The sequence below is a fragment of the Rhinoraja longicauda genome, chromosome 20 (assembly GCF_053455715.1).
Source record: "Rhinoraja longicauda isolate Sanriku21f chromosome 20, sRhiLon1.1, whole genome shotgun sequence".
Taxonomy (NCBI): Eukaryota; Metazoa; Chordata; class Chondrichthyes; order Rajiformes; family Arhynchobatidae; genus Rhinoraja; species Rhinoraja longicauda.
Window position 1 is genome coordinate 5,234,305 of NC_135972.1, and position 22,399 is coordinate 5,256,703.

At 40.3% G+C, this 22,399-nt stretch overlaps 2 protein-coding genes across 4 annotated transcripts in view; one reads left to right on the plus strand and one right to left on the minus strand.

Annotated features, from left to right (window-relative positions):
* Positions 1–22,399, minus strand: part of wnt5b (wingless-type MMTV integration site family, member 5b) — an 81,577-nt gene that overhangs the window by 24,289 nt on the left and 34,889 nt on the right. The window contains exon 1 of one of the 3 annotated variants that reach the window (XM_078416810.1): positions 10,501–11,002. The exons of 1 other annotated variant lie outside the window; for it this stretch is intronic. The gene's annotated coding sequence lies outside the window, so the exon portion shown is untranslated. Of the gene's footprint in view, positions 1–10,482; positions 11,003–22,399 lie in introns of those variants that run through there. One more of the 3 variants, XM_078416809.1, reaches the window with a different exon arrangement.
* LOC144603347 (F-box/LRR-repeat protein 14) lies at positions 11,145–13,475 on the plus strand. Its single transcript, XM_078416491.1, has one exon. It carries the CDS (start codon positions 11,154–11,156, stop codon positions 12,354–12,356), a length of 1,203 nt encoding a protein of 400 aa, XP_078272617.1. The 5' UTR covers positions 11,145–11,153; the 3' UTR covers positions 12,357–13,475.

Consider the following 22,399-nt stretch of genomic DNA (forward strand, 5'->3'; position numbering starts at 1 on the left):
TTTTCATGGAAGTCACATCTTGAATGCAACAACCCCGGATGCTGATCACTCTTTGATGTATCGTGTGCCCTTGGTCTTTTCTTAATATCATGTGGAGTAAGAAGCCAATGGATTATTTACTTGTCACTTCTGGTTGTATGTGCTGCTTTTATTTGACACTAAAATGCTGAGCGCTGTCATCAATGAATGTTCTGGAGCTTCCTCCTCCCATCAGCTGTTTAATTGTTCACCACCATTCAGAATGAGATGCAGCAGAACTGCAATATTTTTATTCAAATTCTGGTTTAAAATAATACTTTGGATACAACAGAATGACAAGATGAAGGCAAATTAAGTGTGTCAGCTACTCTATAGTGAGCCTGGAGTCACACACTGATCAGAGTGGATAAGAACAGTAGATTTCCTGTCCTGACAAAACCAGATATTATTTAATGACAATTCAGCCATTCTATGATCATAATTATTGAGATAACTTTTGCCTTCATTGTAAGGCTACAATATTTAATAAATGTTATATAAATTAAACAGATGAACTTGTATTGCTGTAGTTTTAACTCAGGCCTCCAGACTAAAAGCCTGTCTATTTGTGCCACTATTCCCCACTGCAATATTAACGGGAGTTTTGCACAAGGTGCAGAATTTTTCTGGAGTTCACCAGAGAAATCCCTAAACTAAACACAGAGATATCAGACTGATGGGTTAACATGCAAATCTGAAAATGCTGCGTCATACCCACTTTCTTGAATGATCACGTGAAAGGTTACCTTCACAGAAACTGGTATTGAATGTTTGTTTTGAAGTCTTTGGTAACTTTGTAAACTTTGCTGTTCAATAGACAATAGACAATAGGTGCAGGAGTAGGCCATTCAGCCCTTCGAGCCAGCACCGCCATTCAATGCGATCATGGCTGATCACTCTCAATCAGTACCCCGTTCCTGCCTTCTCCCCATACCCCCTCACTCCGCTATCCTTAAGAGCTCTATCCAGCTCTCTCTTGAAAGCATCCAACGAACTGGCCTCCACTGCCTTCGGAGGCAGAGAATTCCACACCTTCACCACTCTCTGACTGAAAAAGTTCTTCCTCATCTCCGTTCAACAGTTTGGAACTATCTACCCGTTCATTGCTCTTTGCACCTGGGATGGCAGGACTTTCATATGAAGAAAGACTGGATAGACTCGGCTTGTACTCGCTGGAATTTAGAAGATTATGGGGGGATCTTATAGAAACTTACAAAATTCTTAAGGGGTTGGACAGGCTAGATGCAGGAAGATTGTTCCCGATGTTGGGGAAGTCCAGAACAAGGGGTCATAGTTTAAGGATAAGGGGGAAGTCTTTTAGGACCGAGGTGAGAAAGTTTTTTTTCACACAGAGAGTGGTGAATCTGTGGAATTCTCTGCCACAGAAGGTAGTTGAGGCCAGTTCATTGGCTATATTTAAGAGGGAGTTAGATGTGGCCCTTGTGGCTAAAGGGATCAGGGGGTATGGAGAGAAGGCAGGTACGGGATACTGAGTTGGATGATCAGCCATGATCATATTGAATGGCGGTGCAGGCTCGAAGGGCCAAATGGCCTACTCCTGCACCTATTTTCTATGTTTCTATGCACCATGGCCACACGGTAATAGTGTGGCCGGTGCAAAACCACAAAAGGACTTTGAGGACAGCACATGAAATATTTTCTCTTTGGTGTTTTAAATAATGTTATGCAGAAGCCAAAAATAAGAAAAACAGAAAAACACACAAGATGGGGAGCTGGGAATAAAGGCCAAGGAAAAGTGCTCTCAGGGACAGCACCAGGCTCTTCCTCAATTGCCGCAGATGTCCAGGGAAGAGGGTTCATGAGGACGCTTATTTTTCAGGACACACAGGTAGAGCTGCCATCAGTTCCACACTGAATGAAGCACCCAATAAATAAATAGCAGTTGGCTGTAGGACATCGGTACAACATGCCCCATTTTATAATTGGTTTCCTTGAACTTTGTCCGTAAAGATCATGCCCTGGGCCAGAAAGAACATAATGATTTGGTTTGGTTGCATTTGGTTTTGATCTCAGCAGCAAGCATTGTTAACTTACAGATGACTTCAAATATAAATTGAAACTTACATACAGCCATCCTCCAAGCAGGGACTTTTGGAACTGCGCCTGAAAATCCTTCCCTGCAATGCGAAGCAGGCTCTCCATCATCTACCCAACATCACGACAATTCACAAACCCCATGTACCAGCTTTTAACAGCCAGCTACTCAGACCAGGGCTAATCAACGCTTGAGCTGCTGAAGGAAGGGGGGAAATGGAGAGGTGGAGGAGAGGTGGAAGAGGGAGGGATGGGTGGCAGGAGGGAGAGCAGGATGGAAGTGGAAGAATAGAGGAGAGAAAGGGTGTAAGTGAGGCAGTGAGTGGAAGGAAAGAAAATAGACAGGGAAAGAGTGTAGAGAAACGAGGGACACATTAGTCAGGTGACTTGCCACTTCAATGTCCATAAAGGACATGTATCTTTGCCATTGGCAATGTCAGTCAGAATGAACGCATGTCTAGATTGTGGCTTTGGTGATTTTCTTCAGCGAAAGGGTATATTCAACTTCATATGGACTTTAAAAGGCAATGCCTGGTCATCCAGCAGTGCTTGTGAAAGTGGAAGGATTCCATTCCATCAACCTGCCTATGGTCCATTCCAAATTAGGATCTTATGAGATACATTTAGCTGGGAATCCATGCATTTGACATCTAGAAAACAATCAATCCCGACCCAAAATGTTGACTGTCCATTCCCTCCGCAGATCCTGTCCATTCCCTCCACTGAGTTCTTCCAGCACTGTATGTTTTGCTAAAAATTCCAGCTAGTTTCTTGTGTCTCATGTCTTTATATCTTCCCTTTTGCAACAACAATTCCAAAAACAGAAAAACTAACCTGGCTAAGTTCACATATCTTGGCATTAATCCATAATCTCATTATTTTGCAAAGTCTAAAAGAATGCTTGCTAGTCATGAAACCTTAAATACTCTAAATTAGAAAATAAATGAAACAGACCTCTCTAATAATGAGTGAAGCAACCATGTGCATAGTCATGTCTAACTACTGTTAGTCACATGTCCTCTTCCGCAGACTCCTATATAATTTAGATAATAAAAAAATGCAGATGCTAAAAATATGAAATAAAAGTAGTAAATGCTGAAAAGATTCAGTGGGTCAGGCAACATCTATAGAAAGCGAAATGGTTAACACTTCAGGTCTGGATCTCTTCATCGGAACTGGCTGTTGGTGGCAATGGGTGTGAAGAAGCAGCACTTTGATCAAGTCCTTCCCACAGCCAAATGGGAAGCAGAGGAGCATAAGAGGATCTCAAAGTGCTTTGCTGTAGATTGGTGTGAAACTAAATGGCCAAGGCTGCAGCAACCAAAATCTTGCTCAAAGTCACCAATGGTTAGAATCTTTTAGATCCGATTATTCAGGATGGTGAAGGAGTATTCAGGAGAGAAAATAAATGGAAAATAAAGGGTTTGCGAAAATAGTAATTTCAGCAAAACTGCTCAGCACTGTCTTCCCTTGCAGTATGTGTGGCAGAAATTGCCGTAACAAAGTGAGGTCTTTTTCCACATCAGACAATGTTCAACAAAGAAGTGCTGAGCAAGATGCAAACCATCAACCTATGGAATGGGAAGCTCCCTAGTAATAAATATATATACCATTTCAATATATGTTTGTACCTAAGCCAACACTATCATCATTCTGCCATTATGAATGCTAAAACAGTAGCATAATCACTGCAATATTGAACTAACAATCCAGATGCCATTAATTCAAGTTACGTGGAAAAAATGATTAAAATCCCAAATCATTTATTAATAGCTGCCCATCCATAACTGTGGCCTGACCAACATGTAAATCTTGCTCCATTCTACATGTTAACTCAAAATACAAACTGGCTGACTTTTCATTAAACTCTGTTAACTATCCCTATACCAACTTCCTCCCAATCTTCAATGTGTGGAAGAAGTAATTGGCAGTCTACCAAACAACACCTTTTCAATAATACCCTGCTCCCTGATATCCAGTTCATGTTCTACCACATTTCCACTTAATAAAATTAAAACACAAATTTCAAGAAATATTCAGCAGGGCAAGCAGTCTGAGTGGTGAGAGAGCACAGTCAATCTTCCTGGGCTGGAGTGGTCAGTTACAATCATTATCACAGATTTTCAGTCATCAAAACTTCAGTAAATCTCAGACTTGCATATATTTGGTGTTGAATGTTGAGGACCAAGACTTAGTGTGGCTACCTTTGATTGAGCTCCACTGATGGACTCTACATGGAGTCCAGGAGCAGAGCCCAAGTTTGCTGGTAAATCACTCCCCTAATCCTAACCAATCGGACATGACAATGGGGATTCCAGGCCTGGAGATAAAGAGGTAAAGAACAAGGTTGATAATATTTTTAATTAATTTACTTTACTTCAGAAGTAATTTGCTGTTTCTAAATTGTTGGGGTCTAATTACCTTTATCTTTCTTTTAAAGACAAAATCACTATATTTTTAACACGTTTGATATTTGGTAAATGTCTTTGTGCAGCCATGTTAAGGCCTGTCGGGGTTGTTCCAAAGGCAGCACATCCACTCAACATTGCCTGAGTCTAATCACAGTTGACGTTTTCCCACCTGGGCCAGAGTGGCCCTCTACATCTGAATTAAGTGAATTCTTGCATGTGGTAATTTCAAGTGGGAATCTGGATCCAGCATGATCTGACCTAACATTTCAAGTCAATGACCTTTCATCAGAACTCATTGAGCACCGTCAGGTTTACGATAACTTTCATTCTGTCGTCCACCTTCTTGGACTAAAGTTCAGTCCAAGAAGAAGTGGAGTTCTAACTGCCCTCAACATTATGATACCTATTAAGTGATTAAAGCACCAAGACACGCCATCAAAATTGAGGTTGATGCAATATGGGGAAGATAATTCTAATTGTTGGAGGCCAATCTATCATCATAGCCCCAGGGCAATGTTGCAACTGTCTTTCATGATAGGATCCCTTGGTTCAACCACTTTTGCCTAACAAATCCATAATTTTTCTTTTGCCCTAACTATTTATCTATGACTAATTTTCAGATCTACTTATAATTCAAGCAGAAGCTTGTTTCAGCTTTTAGAAGGATCCAAACAACATTTAGACTTATGCTTTCCTGTGGCAGGTAACATTTCTATAACATGAGTACCAGCCATCAACATTCCATACAGAAATTTTAAGGCAACTAGGGAACAGTATTAACTGTAACCCCACCAACGGCATTCCCATTGGAAAACAATGTCACCCTGTTGATGGCATTCCCATCGCAGACACGAAGAACTGCAAATACTGGTTTACAAACAAAACACAAAGTGAGTCAGGCAGCAGCTTTGGAAGACACGGATAGGTGACGTTTTGGGTTGGAACGCTTCTTCAGAGTAACTGTGGTAGAGGGGAGAAACCTAGAAAAGAGGAAGGCAAACAAAAGTTGTATTTTTAGATGATTTAACTGTTGGTTACATCATACCTTCTGTGCCTTCCCAATAGTCCAGCCAAAATTAGCAACATACACATTAAGGATTATTAGTCGATCTTTCTTCCTTTCTTTCCACTCCATAGATTGCACTGTATAACTATCAAGTCTTCCTTACTTTCTGTACAGCAGGAATAAGAAAATACTTGGTTAAGTGGCATAATTTATGACCACAGTACATCCCAAGGTACTTTAAAGCCACTGAATTACAATGGCTACAATTCGAAAAGTAATGTAAATCCATCCTCGCAATGTTAGAAAAATATCAGATTGTAATGTTCTCAGTCCATTTTATTAAAGGAAATGTATATAGAACATATTACATCACCAACATTTTGTAATGATGCAACTGTTTCAAGTACATGCATTTTAAACAATGCAATTATGTGTGAATATTCTCAGTAAACTCAGTGTTTAAATATCTACAAACCATCACTATAGTCCGTCATGGATCTGACATCCAAACTATTGGAGTGATGTGAGTTTGTAAAAAAAAAGTACAGACTAATAATGCAATTTCAATTCCTGATTTTTTAATGAATTAATTGCAATAAGAGGGCACCACTATTAGCCTCGTAGACTATGGACTAGAATACTCAGGAGTGGAAAACATTTCAAAAGTCACTTTCTCTGGTTGGTCACAGCACTCATCATCCCTGAGAAACACAACAAAAAATAAAATAAAATCAGGGCTCACTTGTGAATCTGATGTCAAGATGGCTCTTTTCAATAGACAATAGGTGCAGGAGTAGGCCATTCAGCCCTTCGAGCCAGCACCGCCATTCAATGCGATCATGGCTGATCACTCTCAATCAGTACCCCGTTCCTGCCTTCTCCCCATACCCCCTCACTCCGCTATCCTTAAGAGCTCTATCCAGCTCTCTCTTGAAAGCATCCAACGAACTGGCCTCCACTGCCTTCTGAGGCAGAGAATTCCACACCTTCACCACTCTCTGACTGAAAAAGTTCTTCCTCATCTCCGTTCTAAATGGCCTACCCCTTATTCTTAAACTGTGGCCCCTTGTTCTGGACTCCCCCAACATTGGGAACATGTTTCCTGCCTCTAATGTGTCCAATCCCCTAATTATCTTATATGTTTCAATAAGATCCCCCCTCATCCTTCTAAATTCCAGTGTATACAAGCCTAATTGCTCCAGCCTTTCAACATACGACAGTCCCGCCATTCCGGGAATTAACCTAGTGAACCTACGCTGCACGCCCTCAATAGCAAGAATATCCTTCCTCAAATTTGGAGACCAAAATTGCACACAGTACTCCAGGTGCGGTCTCACCAGGGCCCGGTACAACTGTAGAATGACCTCTTTGCTCCTATACTCAACTCCTCTTGTTATGAAGGCCAACATTCCATTGGCTTTCTTCACTGCCTGCTGTACCTGCATGCTTCCTTTCAGTGACTGATGCACTAGGACACCCAGATCTCGTTGAACACCCCCTATTCCTAACTTGACACCATTCAGATAATAATCTGCCTTTCTATTCTTACTTCCAAAGTGAATAACCTCACACTTATCTACATTAAACTGCATCTGCCATGTATCCGCCCACTCACACAACCTGTCCAAGTCACCCTGCAGCCTTATTGCATCTTCCTCACAATTCACACTACCCCCCAGCTTAGTATCATCTGCAAATTTGCTAATGGTACTTTTAATCCCTTCATCTAAGTCATTAATGTATATCGTAAATAGCTGGGGTCCCAGCACCGAGCCTTGCGGTACCCCACTGGTCACTGCCTGCCATTCCGAAAGGGACCCATTTATCCCCACTCTTTGCTTTCTGTCTGTCAACCAATTTTCTATCCATGTCAGTACCCTACCCCCAATACCATGTGCTCTAATTTTGCCCACTAATCTCCTATGTGGGACCTTGTCGAAGGCTTTCTGAAAGTCGAGGTACACCACATCCACTGACTCTCCCCTGTCAATTTTCCTAGTTACATCCTCAAAAAATTCCAGTAGATTTGTCAAGCATGATTTCCCCTTCGTAAATCCATGCTGACTCGGAATGATCCTGTTACTGCTATCCAAATGCTCAGCAATTTCGTCTTTTATAATTGACTCCAGCATCTTCCGCACCACTGATGTCAGACTAACTGGTCTATAATTACCCGTTTTCTCTCTCCCTCCTTTCTTAAAAAGTGGGATAACATTTGCTATCCTCCAATCCACAGGAACTGATCCTGAATCTATAGAACATTGAAAAATGATCTCCAATGCTTCCACTATTTCTAGAGCCACCTCCTTAAGTACCCTGGGATGCAGACCATCAGGCCCTGGGGATTTATCAGCCTTCAGTCCCATCAGTCTACCCAAAACCATTTCCTGCCTAATGTGGATTTCCTTCAGTTCCTCCATCACCCTTTTCACAAGCTCAATTTTCTATAGAAGTACAGTGACTATTGTGAAGTAAAAAGGTGATTATTGCATCCTCAAGAAACTAAATATTCCAAAAGATATCTGGAAAATATTTTATATTTGGCTAATTCCTTTTAACTGTTTTTCCAATTACTCTTCAAGACCTCTCCTCAATAAAGCAATTCAGGTCAGGGTAATGATCCCTCCAAAAATAGATGCCTGGTACTAAATCAAAGTGGCCAAATATCACCTGAGCCTGACCCGTGAATATCATCATACTCATGATAGCCACATAAAATGTTTTGCTGTAGAAATTACCAACAATGATTGGGAACACATGAATATTGGAGCTGTAGGCCATTTGGCCCTTCAAGCCTGCACCACCATTCAATATGGTCATGGCTGAACTATTTTGGCTTTGACTTCTCTACTGTGTCTAAACTGCAATTCCTTCTTTCAAATATTTACCTATCTTTGCCTTAAATACATCCAATGATCTGGCTTCTATCACCTTTGGGGGTAAGAGAATTACAAAGATTCTGACGAAGACTGATGATTTTTTATCTTCCCTGTACCAAGGGGACAATGAACATTGGAATAAACAAGAAAATGGGACATCACAACCAAGTATAATATTTGCCAGCTAAGTCACATGACAATGAGATGCAGTTTTACAGCTTGTAAAGAATATATTTTTTTTCATATTTCGTATGGCAACTTGACTACAATTGGGGAACCATTTTACTTTCAATATGGCCTCGGTGGATTGTTTGTGTTGCCTGTTCTAAATCTAACTCATCTGATGACAATGTCTTTACACTAACATTTTTTTCCAAACAGTAAACAAAGAGCTGCCATATAACCAAGTATTTCCAATGGAAAAGTATTTTTTAATAACAGAAAATCGATCATTCTTATTTCTATTCTCACATGATGAGCTCCTTTTTAAAGTTTCTGAGTGCAGAGAATTTCCCATTATTTTACAGTAACAGACAAAATGCTAAACAGTTTTGACTTTACATTTGAGAATTTTCAATATTTTACTATGATACTGTGGAAATGTTGTTCTTGCAATGCGTGGTAGTTGGAGCTACTGCTTATCCAGACCAACCGAGAGGGGGCAGTCTATTGTCTGTTCCCATTAAAGAGAAACAATTTCGGGAGACAGGAAGACAGAAATGGCGAGGTGTGGTTTCTTCCAACAGCCAACAATACCATATACGAACAGATGTGCCTCGCCTTCCCCCACAGCAGGGGGATTAGAGAGGGGAAGAATTCTAATCACTGCGTGAAAATAATATACTTGCATTCAGCATTCTGAAAATCATGGGAAAGTATTTTTCATTTAATTCTAACCTAGAACTTTGTTCTTTTCTGCAAAGCTACTCATTGTCGTTCTGACTAACTTACACCTATTTTAAGCAACAAAAATATATCAAGATCAAGAAAGATAATTTTTGAATCCAACTATCTTCTTGACATAAACCCTGTATTCACAAAAAATCCCATTCTCTGGAATCATTTACTAGGCCTTTTGCGCACAATGTGCTAGAAACTGTGTCCCACCAATTTTATTGTCACTGATGTATATGGAACTAATTGACAAGAATGTACTCGAAATGATTAGCGAAAATGCATTATTCATCTTCCTGACTGCATCATTTGTATTTTGACTATCGCTTTGACTAAACAAAAATTCTCACTTCTCACTACTATTCCGTCCTGAGGCCAATTGGAAACTATAGCACATGCGCCATGAAAGATAATTTTTCACACTGGTTTCAGTCTCCTCCCCTGTCCCCTACCTTTAAAGGCCTCTTTCCATCTCTATTCTTTTAAATTAACTCTTTGATGTTAAACAATCCTCCTTGACAATCTGTTCGTCGCCATCACAAAGTGTTTTATTTTTTTAATTGACCAATGTGAAGGAACGGTGGCGCCGTTTTTTCAAATGCTAAAGATTGTGCGATCTGCAGTCATGTTCAAGTACATGGTACAAGTTGAAGAGATTACATAACATTAACTGATGGGGCATAAACCTCTAATACAATTGGCAGTTTAAATAGTTGGGAAAATAAACTTAACCCATTGCATTAAAACATTTACTTTTAAGGGTTTAAGAATGAGTTTTGATCTGCAAAATCCAAACAAAATGCAACTATCCTCATTTCCATCAGCAGTTATGCAAATCTATGCTTTTGAAAATCAGACTTCCATTTGGAAAGCGAAAGGCAGAAAATTGGTGCTAGATGTATTACAATATTATATGGTCACTGCAAAAAAAAAAGGATTTTATTTCAAAAATGCAAAAAGCATAAGAATGCGGATGATTTGTAAATGCAGATTTTTGCAATGCGAACATGCCATTCCAACACATAGGAATGCGCTAATTCATTTTTTTTAACGGGTTCAAAATTATTGAATGCAAAATTTTGACTATATATAATCGAAATTGAATAATTTTGGGGATTTATGTAATTCAATCCTGGTGATTTGCAGGTGGAGGATTGTTCTGTGGGCAAGTAACTAAGGAGTTAATGTAAAGTGAACCGGATTGTAAGAACTTGGTTACCTAGGGAACTGTCCTCACCGTTCCATCCGAGCGAGACCAATGGCAAACTCAATCGCGGGGGAGTCCGAGCGCTCCACGCCATGTTCTCGCTCCTCAAAACCTTTTATTTTCTCTTCTCCTTGCACCAGTAACTGGCCTGTATTAATAATCCTGACTATTCCGAGGCAAAACATGAGGTTTGAGTTCTGGCAGCACGTTTCTTTTCTGTTTCTAATTTCCGGGGACACCCCCGCAATGGAAAATGCTGCGCGCCTGCCAAGTGGGTTTGAAAAGATCAGACAAAGGCCGCAGGAAGGCCTCCGGCGGCCGGGCGTGAGAGAGAGAGCGCGCTCCGATGGGGGCTGCGAGGGCGACGCTAATTGAAGACAAGAAGCACAAGTCTGCAGCACGGGGAATTTTTTTTCCGTTGGAGAGGGAGGGGCGGGAAGATTTTTGAAGTGATGCGAGGTTAGTCGGACGTCGGCGGCTCGGGGCCCCCGCGTTACGGAGCCGGCCTCGCGGCCAACCGCCGGCGCCGGCTGCTCGCGGCCGACTGCGCAAGCCGGCGGGTCACGTGACGTGCGGCCCGGATCGCGAGCTGATCGATTGGCGGAGGCGGCAGCGAGAGGGAGAGAGAGAGCGGGGAGAAAGGCGAGAGGGGGCCGGGGAGGGGGGGGAAGCAGCGCCGCAACATGGAGACGCACATCTCGTGTCTCTTCCCCGAGATCTTAGCCATGATCTTCAGCTACCTGGACGTCAGGGACAAAGGGCGGGCGGCGCAAGTGTGCGCGGCTTGGAGGGACGCTGCCTACCACAAATCCGTCTGGCGAGGGGTCGAAGCCAAGTTGCATTTGAGGAGAGCCAACCCGTCCCTTTTCCCCAGTCTGCAGGCACGGGGTATCAGGCGGGTGCAGATCCTCAGCCTGCGCCGTAGCCTCAGCTATGTGATCCAAGGCATGCCCAACATCGAGAGCCTGAACCTCAGCGGCTGCTACAACTTGACGGACATCGGCCTGGGGCACGCTTTCGTGCAAGAGATCCCGTCCCTGAACGTGCTAAACCTGAGCCTCTGCAAACAGATCACGGACAGTAGCCTGGGGAGGATCGCACAATATCTCAAGAATCTGGAGGTGCTGGAGCTGGGCGGCTGCAGCAATATCACCAACACAGGTCTTCTGTTGATTGCCTGGGGCTTGCACAGACTAAAGAGCTTGAATCTGAGGAGTTGCCGGCATGTCTCGGATGTAGGAATCGGCCATTTGGCAGGCATGACTAGAAGCGCTGCGGAAGGCTGCTTAAACCTGGAATATCTGACTTTACAAGACTGCCAGAAACTATCCGATCTCTCCTTAAAACACATCTCCAAAGGCCTGACCAAACTCAAGGTACTCAACTTGAGTTTCTGCGGTGGGATTTCAGACGCGGGTATGCTGCATCTTTCACACATGACGAGTTTGTGGAGTCTCAACCTACGGTCCTGTGACAACATCAGCGACACCGGCATCATGCATTTGGCTATGGGTGGCTTGAGACTGAGTGGGTTGGACGTTTCCTTTTGCGATAAGATAGGCGACCAGAGCCTGGCTTATATCGCGCAAGGCTTATATCAACTCAAATCGCTTTCCCTTTGCTCCTGCCACATAAGTGATGACGGCATCAACAAAATGGCCCGGCAGATGCACGAATTAAGGACCCTAAATATCGGCCAGTGTGTGCGGATTACAGACAAAGGACTGGAGCTCATAGCTGACCATTTGACCCAGCTGACTGGCATTGATCTTTATGGCTGCACAAAAATCACCAAAAGGGGTTTGGAAAGAATTACGCAATTGCCCTGCCTTAAAGTTCTTAACTTGGGACTCTGGCAGATGACTGAAAGTGAAAAAGTGAGGTGAATTTTTTCCCCTTAAAAATGCTTAATAATTATCGCCATTGCTGTCAAAACAAGAGTATTGGGTTTTTTTCTCTCCAAAAATTGACTCAAAAACGACGAAACAAAAAAAGGTGATTGTCCTGTTGTAACTTGCAAGACATTCTTTCCACACTGTGCTATCAAATAAGTTGCAGTATTCCCATCCTTCAACATAGTTTTCATAACGAAGTAATTGACACTGGTCACATTTGTTTCTGGAAACTGGTTCATACTTTTTTGTTTTGTAGATGGTATGCATATTGCTGATAGACACATTCAAGGCTACCTCGTTTTTTTGTGCCCTGAAATTGAGGAGTTTAACAGTAAAATCTGCCTAGGCAAACGTTGCCCCTCCTCGCTGGTTGGTTACTACCCTTTTTGGACTTAAACAAAACAAAAGATATTCGATGAAAATAAGTTGGCTGGCAACATTTTTACAAGAAATTCTGAAGCACACGAGACTGTTTTTTGCAGTCTTGGCTGCACCCAAGTCAGAATCGCGAACTATAGTTTTATGCAAAAGAAAAGGACTGAATTTGGATTCTAGACGCCTCGATCTGGCAGCTGTGCAGGCTTATTTTTTGATCGACATTTTGCGCCAGTTTAGGGGGGGGGGGCTTTTTTCCCCCTTTTCTGAAATTATGATAGCCTAGTCTACTTTAAATAGGGGGAGCTCGTCAAGAGAAAACTCATCGATTCCCGAGGACTGATTTGCCTGTAAAAAGGGCCATGATGCAGAGACAGGCAGTTGCTGAAGGAAAAAGAGAGGAAAATAAAATATCCTGCTGATCAACCTATATTTGAATTGTACTGTATGTGAATTTGTAAATGATACTTAAACGTTTTATATTCTTACAGTAAACGTTAAAAGCTGATATTTATATAATAAAGACGGGAAAATATGAAGTATGTTTTGGAAAAAAAGACAAGTGTCAGTGCCCCCATTGTGTGTGTGATCATTTTGAAAAGTACGGTGGTGGAAGTGAGCCAATGGCGCCTTGTCAGTGACGAGGGCAGCTTTGTGGAGCGCAGCACCGACCAGGTTCCCTCTTCACCCGGATGGTCTTGCTCTCTCTACATTGACGGCACCGTGTGCTGCGATTTTCTGGCGCATTTTACTGAAGGGAGGGGGGGGTGGGGGGAAGCAGCAGCAGGGAAGTTGTCGGGCAGGGCGAGCCCCGCGCTGCATTGTTGAGTAAAGTTAAGAAGCTACAGCGCTGTTCTTTTCTGCCGGCCCACTCATGCATACCAAATAGCTTAGTGTGCGGCTCCCCCGGGATCCGCGGCCTCCCTGCCCATGCTGGAGTTTTTTTTTAAAGCATTCCTGTCTACTTCTGAATGCGCTTCTAATCAGTTTTTCAAGCAGAAGGGAGCAAGGTTACTACTAGATTGATCGGGCCATACTTTAAGAAAATTAAATTGGTTTCGGGAATAGGTTTTCCAAGTTGCTGTGGGTACATGGCATTTTAACACCGTTTTTCAAAAAAGTGATAATTTGAATTATCGAGGTTCACTCATTCTTTTATCATTTAAAAATAGGATATTTTGCTGGATTTTAATAAATCACAGCATTCTATTTCTAACAGACATATTAGTACATTAAAAAACTTGATAACTTGATCAAATCTGCCCTTTGAAAATGAAAAAGTTTAGCGAAGTTCCTCCCACAAATCCTTGCCCGCCCCCAAAGTCTGGAATTTTTCAGCCACCATTTTAATAAATACTCCTGAATTTAGTTTTCTTTGAGATTTGCAATGGCTGTAAAATGCCTGGGGTACATTTATGGTATAATCCAAAACATCAGGTAACAAAATGTATTTGTGGTTTAATAGGCTGCTTATAACCTGTCTTACCCTAATCTATTATGGTCTGAGTATTATCATAAAAATGGCAATTCAATTGGAAACTGTTCAGAACATGCAGGTTATTTTCATGTGTTTATAATATTTGACCAAGACTCACCATAAAAACTTTTATATTATAGTTTAAACAAACCCTTTTCAAAAATAGGTCAATATGAATTATTTGTCTGAAATAGATTAATAAATATTAAAATTTGAGGATAAATTCCAAAAAGGACAATTAGATGAATGTTAGTACTCTAATACAACATTTCCATTGAACTGCAAGTAAGCTAAGGTCACCTTCGGTGGGTTATGTCACAAGTAGTATAAGAAGATAACTGCAGATGCTGGTACAAATCGAAGGTTTTTATTCACAAAATGCTGGAGTAATTCAGCAGGTCAGGCAGCATCTCGGGAGAGAAGGAATGGGTGACGTTTCGGGTCGAGACCCTTCTTCAGGCTATGTCACAATCTGCTTTACAGGATATCATCACATCTTTATTTGAACATTAAGGGACAAGAATTGAAAAAGGGAGAATATATAGTTTTTAATGACTAACTGCACTTGGATCTCAAAATGAACCATTATTTTCATCTGTTTAATAGTCATTTAATATCTGACAGAATTTGAACTCCAACTGGCTTAATGGTCTTAAAGGAAGGAAATGTGTCATTCTTATCCATTTGGGTTTCTTTACATCATGAGACTCAATGTCATCATGAGACTCAATGGCAAACAAATTTAAGCCAACTGATTCACTTGGGAATTTTAGAAAATGTACCTCTTTCAAATCTTCAATCACCTTATAATTCATGCACTTGTGAAATTAGATTTGAATTACTTCTATTTTTCAGGATGAGGATAATTACAGTCAACATTACAAAATATCTCTTCTAACTAGAAAGATAATAGCCAACATTTCTGTGCCTAGTGCTGACCTTCAGCCAATAGCAGACAGGGAGCTTGAGTCCTGACAAAGATGCTAAATAGATTAAAAATTACTTCCTTTGGCCATGATGCGGTTGCCTTACCCCAAAATAACAAACTAGATCATGCAATCAATCTATTGCTAACAATTATTTCTGCTAAACAACCATTTCATACTAAAGTTTTCAGTGTTTTAAACATGTCCATTAACACCAAAAGTTGGCATGGCAATTCACAACCACTGCACATTATTATTGTAAATGAAAGAGCAACGTGGCAAGTTAGTTGGCAACGAGCTGATTGTGGTCTTCGAGTCATACAGCACGGAAACAAGCCCTTCAGCCCAACCCGTCCTTGGTGACCAAGATGCCCCATCTGATCTATTTACTGCCACCCACAAGCTGCCTCAGAAGGAAGGGTTTTCAGACCGGTTGAACTTCATCAGAAACTCTTGACCAATTGACTCTTCACCAGAGTTAGGGAAAAATCCAAGATGTGCAACCACTCCTTAATTATGGAAGACTGCGATAATTCACACCTAATGGCAATCCATCCTGACTGATGGGGCTATAGGCGACCCATGAGAAATTTAAAATAATTCAATGTAGATTCCGATAATTGAGATGTAACATTGTCTATCATGGCAGATTAACAGGTTTCTGTACATTGTAACAAATGCAGCAAAAAGACCTAATTTTAACATGATAATATTAAAAAACAGAAGTACCATATCAGTATTGTGAGGAGGTCCAAATTCCAAAATTAAACTATGCACAAGTTGATTTTAATTGGTAATTTATTTCAATGGTATTCTATGATACTGAAAAACCTTGTCATAGTATTGTGTACATGGTCACAGTGGCACTGTTTGTGAAAACTGTGATACATTAGTGGAGACATTACACCTATTACATTACAGAATGGTTAGTGTAAGAAAATAACTGCAGATGCTGGTACAAATCGAAGGTATTTATTCACAAAATGCTGGAGTAACTCAGCAGGTCAGGCAGCATCTCAGGAGAGAAGGAATGGGCGACGTTTCGGGTCGAGACCCTTCTTCAGACTGATGTCAGGGGGACGGGACAAAGGAAGGATATAGGTGGTTACAGAATGGTTATATCACGAAGGAAGTATTTTGGCCTGGAACAGACTCGTGTCCCAGTTCTACATAACACCAATCTACTTGGACCCAGTTCCTCTGGAACTGTATACACTGGAATTTAGAAGGATGAGAGGAGATCTTATAGAAACGTATAAGATTATTAAGGGGTTGGACACGTTAGAGCAGGAAACATGTTCCCAATGTTAGGGGAGTCCAGAACAAGGGGCCACAGTTTAAGAATAAGGGGTAGGCCATTTAGAACTGAGACGAGGAAAAACTTTTTCAGTCAGAGAGTTGTGAATCTGTGGAATTCTCTGCCTCAGAAGGCAGTGGAGGCCAATTCTCTGAAAGCATTCAAGAAAGAGCTAGATAGAGCTCTTAAGGATAGCGGAGTTAGGGGGTATGGGGAGAAGGAAGGAACGGGGTACTGATTGAGAATGATCAGCCATGATCACATTGAATGGCGGTGCTGGCTCGAAGGGCCGAATGGCCTCCTCCTGCACCTATCGTCTATTGTCTCACCCTCACCTCATTGCTGTGCAAGTTCTTTTCAGATACTGATCCAGCTTCCACTGAAGGCTAAAACATAATATGCCTTCATCAATACTGCTGTTGTTCACAGTATTGGCAACCCAAGTTTTATCCAAATCATTAATGCTGTCATTGTGATAAACCAGCAAGAAGATGATGAGAGAGAGGGAGAACAGATTGCTAGTATATATGCGTGTGTATATATATATATATATATATATATATATATATAGTGGAAGGGTTTTGATGAGGTTGTCACAGGAAATGGAGAAATTACTTGCTTTTACAAATATACCGTATTATTTTACAGGGTATGAGGACAATTACTTGTAACGCTAAAATCAACCTGCGGTCCTCTATGCCTCTGTTTAAAATGTTGCATTGTTCAGTGAAACTATTCGGGCCATGGAAGAAATGGTTAACTACAAAATCCATCTACATTGTTACTTTTCCAGATTTCAAAATTGATATTGAAATTAAGTGAATTTTAGTTTTAATATTAAGAGTAATTATTATCAATTGTCACTAGATGCCTTTAGAGTAATTCAAAAAATGAATTGAATGGTTGAAATGGGGGAAATTGTTATTATTTTGTTTATAGAAATAACCTTTACTGAAACTGCTGAAGAGCCTACATTAATATATATATATATATATATATATATAATTAAGAGGGCACCATTCTCCAATACAAAGAATTGATGTTGATTCCAATATTAATTAGGCTGGGTTTTCGATTGTTTTCATGTCTGCTCTAATTAGAGAGATTGGTAGCCAGCTAGTTAGCGTTTAAAAAAAATGTCCAATCACCTTTATAGTAGAATAAATGTTCACTGTTCATGACAAATATTGTTAACCAGAACTGTTTGATATCCTTGTTTGAATCAAAATATAGGTCATATCATTTAAAGGAATATTTTCATTAGGTTGATTGTCAAGGTAGAATATGCATAGTTAATATATAGTTTAAATATTCTTGCTTATACAAAAGCCGAGAGGATGAAAATCTGAGAGTGCTCTGTAGATGAACATTTCTGGTCATCAGAATACAAAGGTTATCATCCCAAATCATTAAGTCCTTTTCGCCCTGCTGATCTACAGTGTACAGGATTTTTTATTTTTTTTCCTTTGCTGTAATTCTGAAAAGAATTTTGAACCTGTAGATTGAAAACCAAAAGGACTGATCTTTAAACATAATCAGACTTGAACATACAGTGGGTATGCCCTTGTAATCTGCAATGCAGGCAAGGCAGAATGTGGTGTTCTCGTCTCACTGATGTGAAATGTTCAAGACAAGGAAGTAAAGATTGCGTAATTATTTGCAGGGAAGGTCAGCTCATAGGGGACAGCACCGAGGCCCCCATTTGACAATAAAGTGCAAAATTGAAGAATGATGATTGACAAAACCAGTTTTAAATGTGGCAAGGATAAAGAAATGGGGAAATACTTTTTTATCAGCGCCTGTTTTCGGATTTGTCAATGTTAATACAGGCAACTCCTGCATTCTCCCCGTCTGAAGAAGGGTCTCAACCCGAAACATCACCCATTCCTCTCCAGAGACACTGACTGTCCCGCTGGGTTACTCCAGCATTTTGTGTCTATCCCGCATTACAAACATTTGTCCTGACAATATTCACAAGTCACTAGCTAAAAATTTGAGATATGGAATAAAATTGGCTCATGGAAAATATGTAAATAAATCAACACACAATTTATCTTCAACATTTAATTTCTTCTTACATTTCTTAACGCAGGGACAGATGATACAGCTTTGCATTACAAATGCACAGTACAGCTGATGTTCTAGAAACAACCCCCCCCCCCCCCCCACCCCCTCTCCTGTTTTTCTGAGGGGCACATGTTATTTTTCATACAGGAATTTAAGGAATAGTTCGCTAGTATGTCCTGAAGTTCAAATGGATGTAATTAGCATGAAGGAATCAAAGCACAAATGTATAAATTAGTATAATTGTCAGGCTGTTGAAATATAAATGGCAGTTAAACTTCCCCCTTCTTTATAATATTGGGCTATATTTAATTATCAGTAAAGATGGTCACAATTTTCTATCAATCCAGGTTCATTTGTAACAAATGATTCAATGCTGAATGGTTATTTCATGATCTGGGAATCAAAGTACAGAGCTAACATCACATATCATGCATACTAAGTAGGGTGTGCCTATCATAAAATATAGATCAAAGAGGTGTTTTTAGTCATTGTGATGTTACCAAAGTGAGTCAGTAACTTGATAACCACAAGAATATCAGGATAGCTGGGAGAGAAAAGGTGTAACTGAGTAAGTGGGAAGTCCACAAGTAAATTGTCCAGTGACAGCAGAATATAGTTACGAGTGATTCAGAAATAATTTTAACCAAAAAAAAAGCAAATTTAAGGAAAATATAATTCTTGTTTATTTTAAGTCAGGCAAAGAAAATGATGTAAGATCCTCATCAACGAGGAATTGCCCAATTTCTGGAGTCAATCGATTTGTGGCATATCAGCATGTTACATCTGGTGCGACTTTTTTTTGCAAATTACAGTAAATATGGAGCAAATTTAAGAGAAAAACTCGAGTTGTATAGCATAAACTATGACATTGGACAGGGGAGACAAAAGCTATTGATTCTGATCAATACCACAAACTTAATTATCTTGCTGCCGATTTCCCTGCTACAGATTATCCCTTTTACTGTCAGAGCTGACCAGACTTGTTTACAGCCTTGGTGTCACAACTGACCGAGTGGTGACCATCTATTTCTACATCTGCAACATTAGAGGACTTCAACCCTGTTCTAGGTCATTGGCTACTAAACTCTCACATCAATGCAGTTGTACCTCAAAGTAAGTATTTTGCACACTAACTTTCCCCATTCTATTATTTTATGTTTGAAATTATGTAATGCTTTGTTACTCATATTCTAATTACCACCAATAGCTCTCTACTCAAGAACTTTGTACTTGTCTCAGTTTGGTCCTGGGTTAAGCAACACTAAATATTAACATTTTGCATTGGGACAACGTTTTAAAATATTTTAATTGCCTTGCCGCACCTTATGATATTTCCTGTAATCTCCTTCTGTCCTGTGACCCTTGGAGAAATCTGTGTTTCTTCAATTCTGGCCTCTTGATCATCCCTGAAATAAATCACATACCAGCTACCAAGGTTTTAAGCTCTGGAAATCTGACCACTAACCTTTCGAACACGCTTCTTTGAGATACTATTTGCAATAAGCTCCTATAACCAAGCTTTTGGCTAACTATACAATAACGTGGCTTTGCATCAACTTTTATCTGAGATGTTCTGTGAATTGGCTTGGAACATGTTGCTTTGTTAGAAATGCTGTACAAAGTTATTTTTGAATAGGAACTAAGGTAACAGTAAAATCAAGTCTCAGAAATGTTATAATCCTGAACTAATCATGGGGAACAAATGAGAAATTGAGTAACTTTCTCATACTGAAATCTTGCAGGTTTATTTGTTGCTGTTCCTCACTGTTTCCATTTTAAAATGCATATTACTGATACAAATACACCTGCATTACCAGCAACATTTACTTTATAATACAATGTCTTTCCCTTTTGTGTAAAGCAAAAACTCAATACTATCACGTGGTTGTTAAAGAATTGAAGGAATGGTGATGATTTAAATCTCTCCTCTTGTAAATAATTCCCCTTTGGTGAAGACTACTTCCACAGTGATGGGCAGCAATGTGCTAGGGTCAGTGAGTTATTTGACCATGCATGACAGCTAAGTATCATGCATGGACCTAATGTCAACATGTGCACTTTCCAACAGGGATCGCTGGAGGGAGATGATGAACAGAACACTTGACTGCACTTTACCTCCAATATCTCTCTAAAAGCCCCAGAAGGCTGTGAAAAAATGTAGCATCTCATTTCCAATTAATTTAACAGACTGGGAATCAAACCTGGTTATTTCTGGTTAGCATGGCCATTTGACAGGTGGTGCATTTATCCTATCAGGAAGATTGTTTCTGACTTGTGTGTGAACAAAGTCATAGTACCTTTATTCTGAAAGAATGTGTGTCTTTTAGGAGAAACAACTCGTTTTTGATAGTATAATCACAGCAGATTATGGCCCCATTTAAAAATGGATGACTGATGTGTGAAATTCCATTTATATTTATTAAACAGATACAATCCATATTACTCATATTCAGACACAAAATGCTGGAGTAACTCAGCGAGTCAGGCAGGATTTTTCGAGATCATGGATGCCTTGAGATTTTACCATGTTCTCACGAGATGCTGCCTGACCCGCTGAATTACTCCAGCGTTGTGATCGGAACCACTCATGCAGATACAGATTACATATGACCATTCTGTTCATGCTCTAGATTAGTTTGTGTTGTAACATAATTTTGTACTGTTTTGCCAAGGTCACATAATTGCCCTGTAGAGTTAATACTGCAATTTGAAAGGAAGCAGTCAAAAATGGCGATAGTTGCAGGAATCTTTGTGGAGAAATCTGTAGGGCTCCATCCACATTTTCTGCAGACATTCCCTAACTGGGCATTACAAAGGGTTTAACCCTCAGGAGGAAGGGGGAAGTGCGTGGATCCAGTTAAAGACAGTACTGCTTTGACAACCACAAATCATAATGATTTATGCTGCTAAATGCAGTTTTGATTTTTCCATTAATCTATATGAATTGAGCACTGGAAACCTATTTGACTTAAATGGCTCTTTTTTGAAAATTAACAACATAGAAGACTGAAGATATACACAAAGAGAGAGTAACTCAGCGGGTCAGGCATCATCTCTGTGGAAAAGGAATGGGTGAAGTTTCAGAAAGAAGGGTCTCGACCCAAAACGTCACCCATTCCATTTCGTTAGTGATGCTGTCTGACCCGCTGAGTTACTCCAGCTTTTTGTGTCTATTTTTGGTTTAAGCCAGCACCTGCAGTTCCTTTCTACACATTGAAGACTGAACTGCACAAGATAAGTAAAAATTGTAGAGAGAGAACTTTCATTAGTGATTGGAGTCTAGATTACACCCATCCTCTTCTGGCATTCTCTATTTTTCACAGAGGAATGGGAATAGTGCAGAATTCTATTCTTAATATTTGACAGCTGGGAGTGTCAAGTAACCAGCAACGTATCTAGACATACAGAACAAGTCAGGCCTGAAGGGAACAAAGTAAGACATATGGAGAGGGAGGATCAAATTCAAGGGTAAGAGAGGAAGTCCAGACAGAACCACACGAGGCACTTCATATAAAAGACATGAACCCAAGGTTTGATACGTAATTAGGTCTAAAAATCATATAGTGAGATAAAATTAGATTTCTTGGAAATTAAATATCCATCTTTTTATTAATGAGGGTAATGAAAGGGTTCAGCCCTGACCCTGTATTACAACAGCCAGTGTGATGCTTAAATTTCAAGATCTGAATGTTAGATAGAAGTCTGCATAGTCATGCTTTCCACACTGCACGAGAAGTAAACACCACTCTGGTATTATGCTGAACATGCAGAATTATTAAGAAGGGAAAGACTAACTTCTATCAAGTCTGCATGACTTCATGGACACAGAACCCTCAAATCTACTACATGCCTCTTCCCTCTTCCTACAGCCCTCCCCCCACCCTGCGTTCAC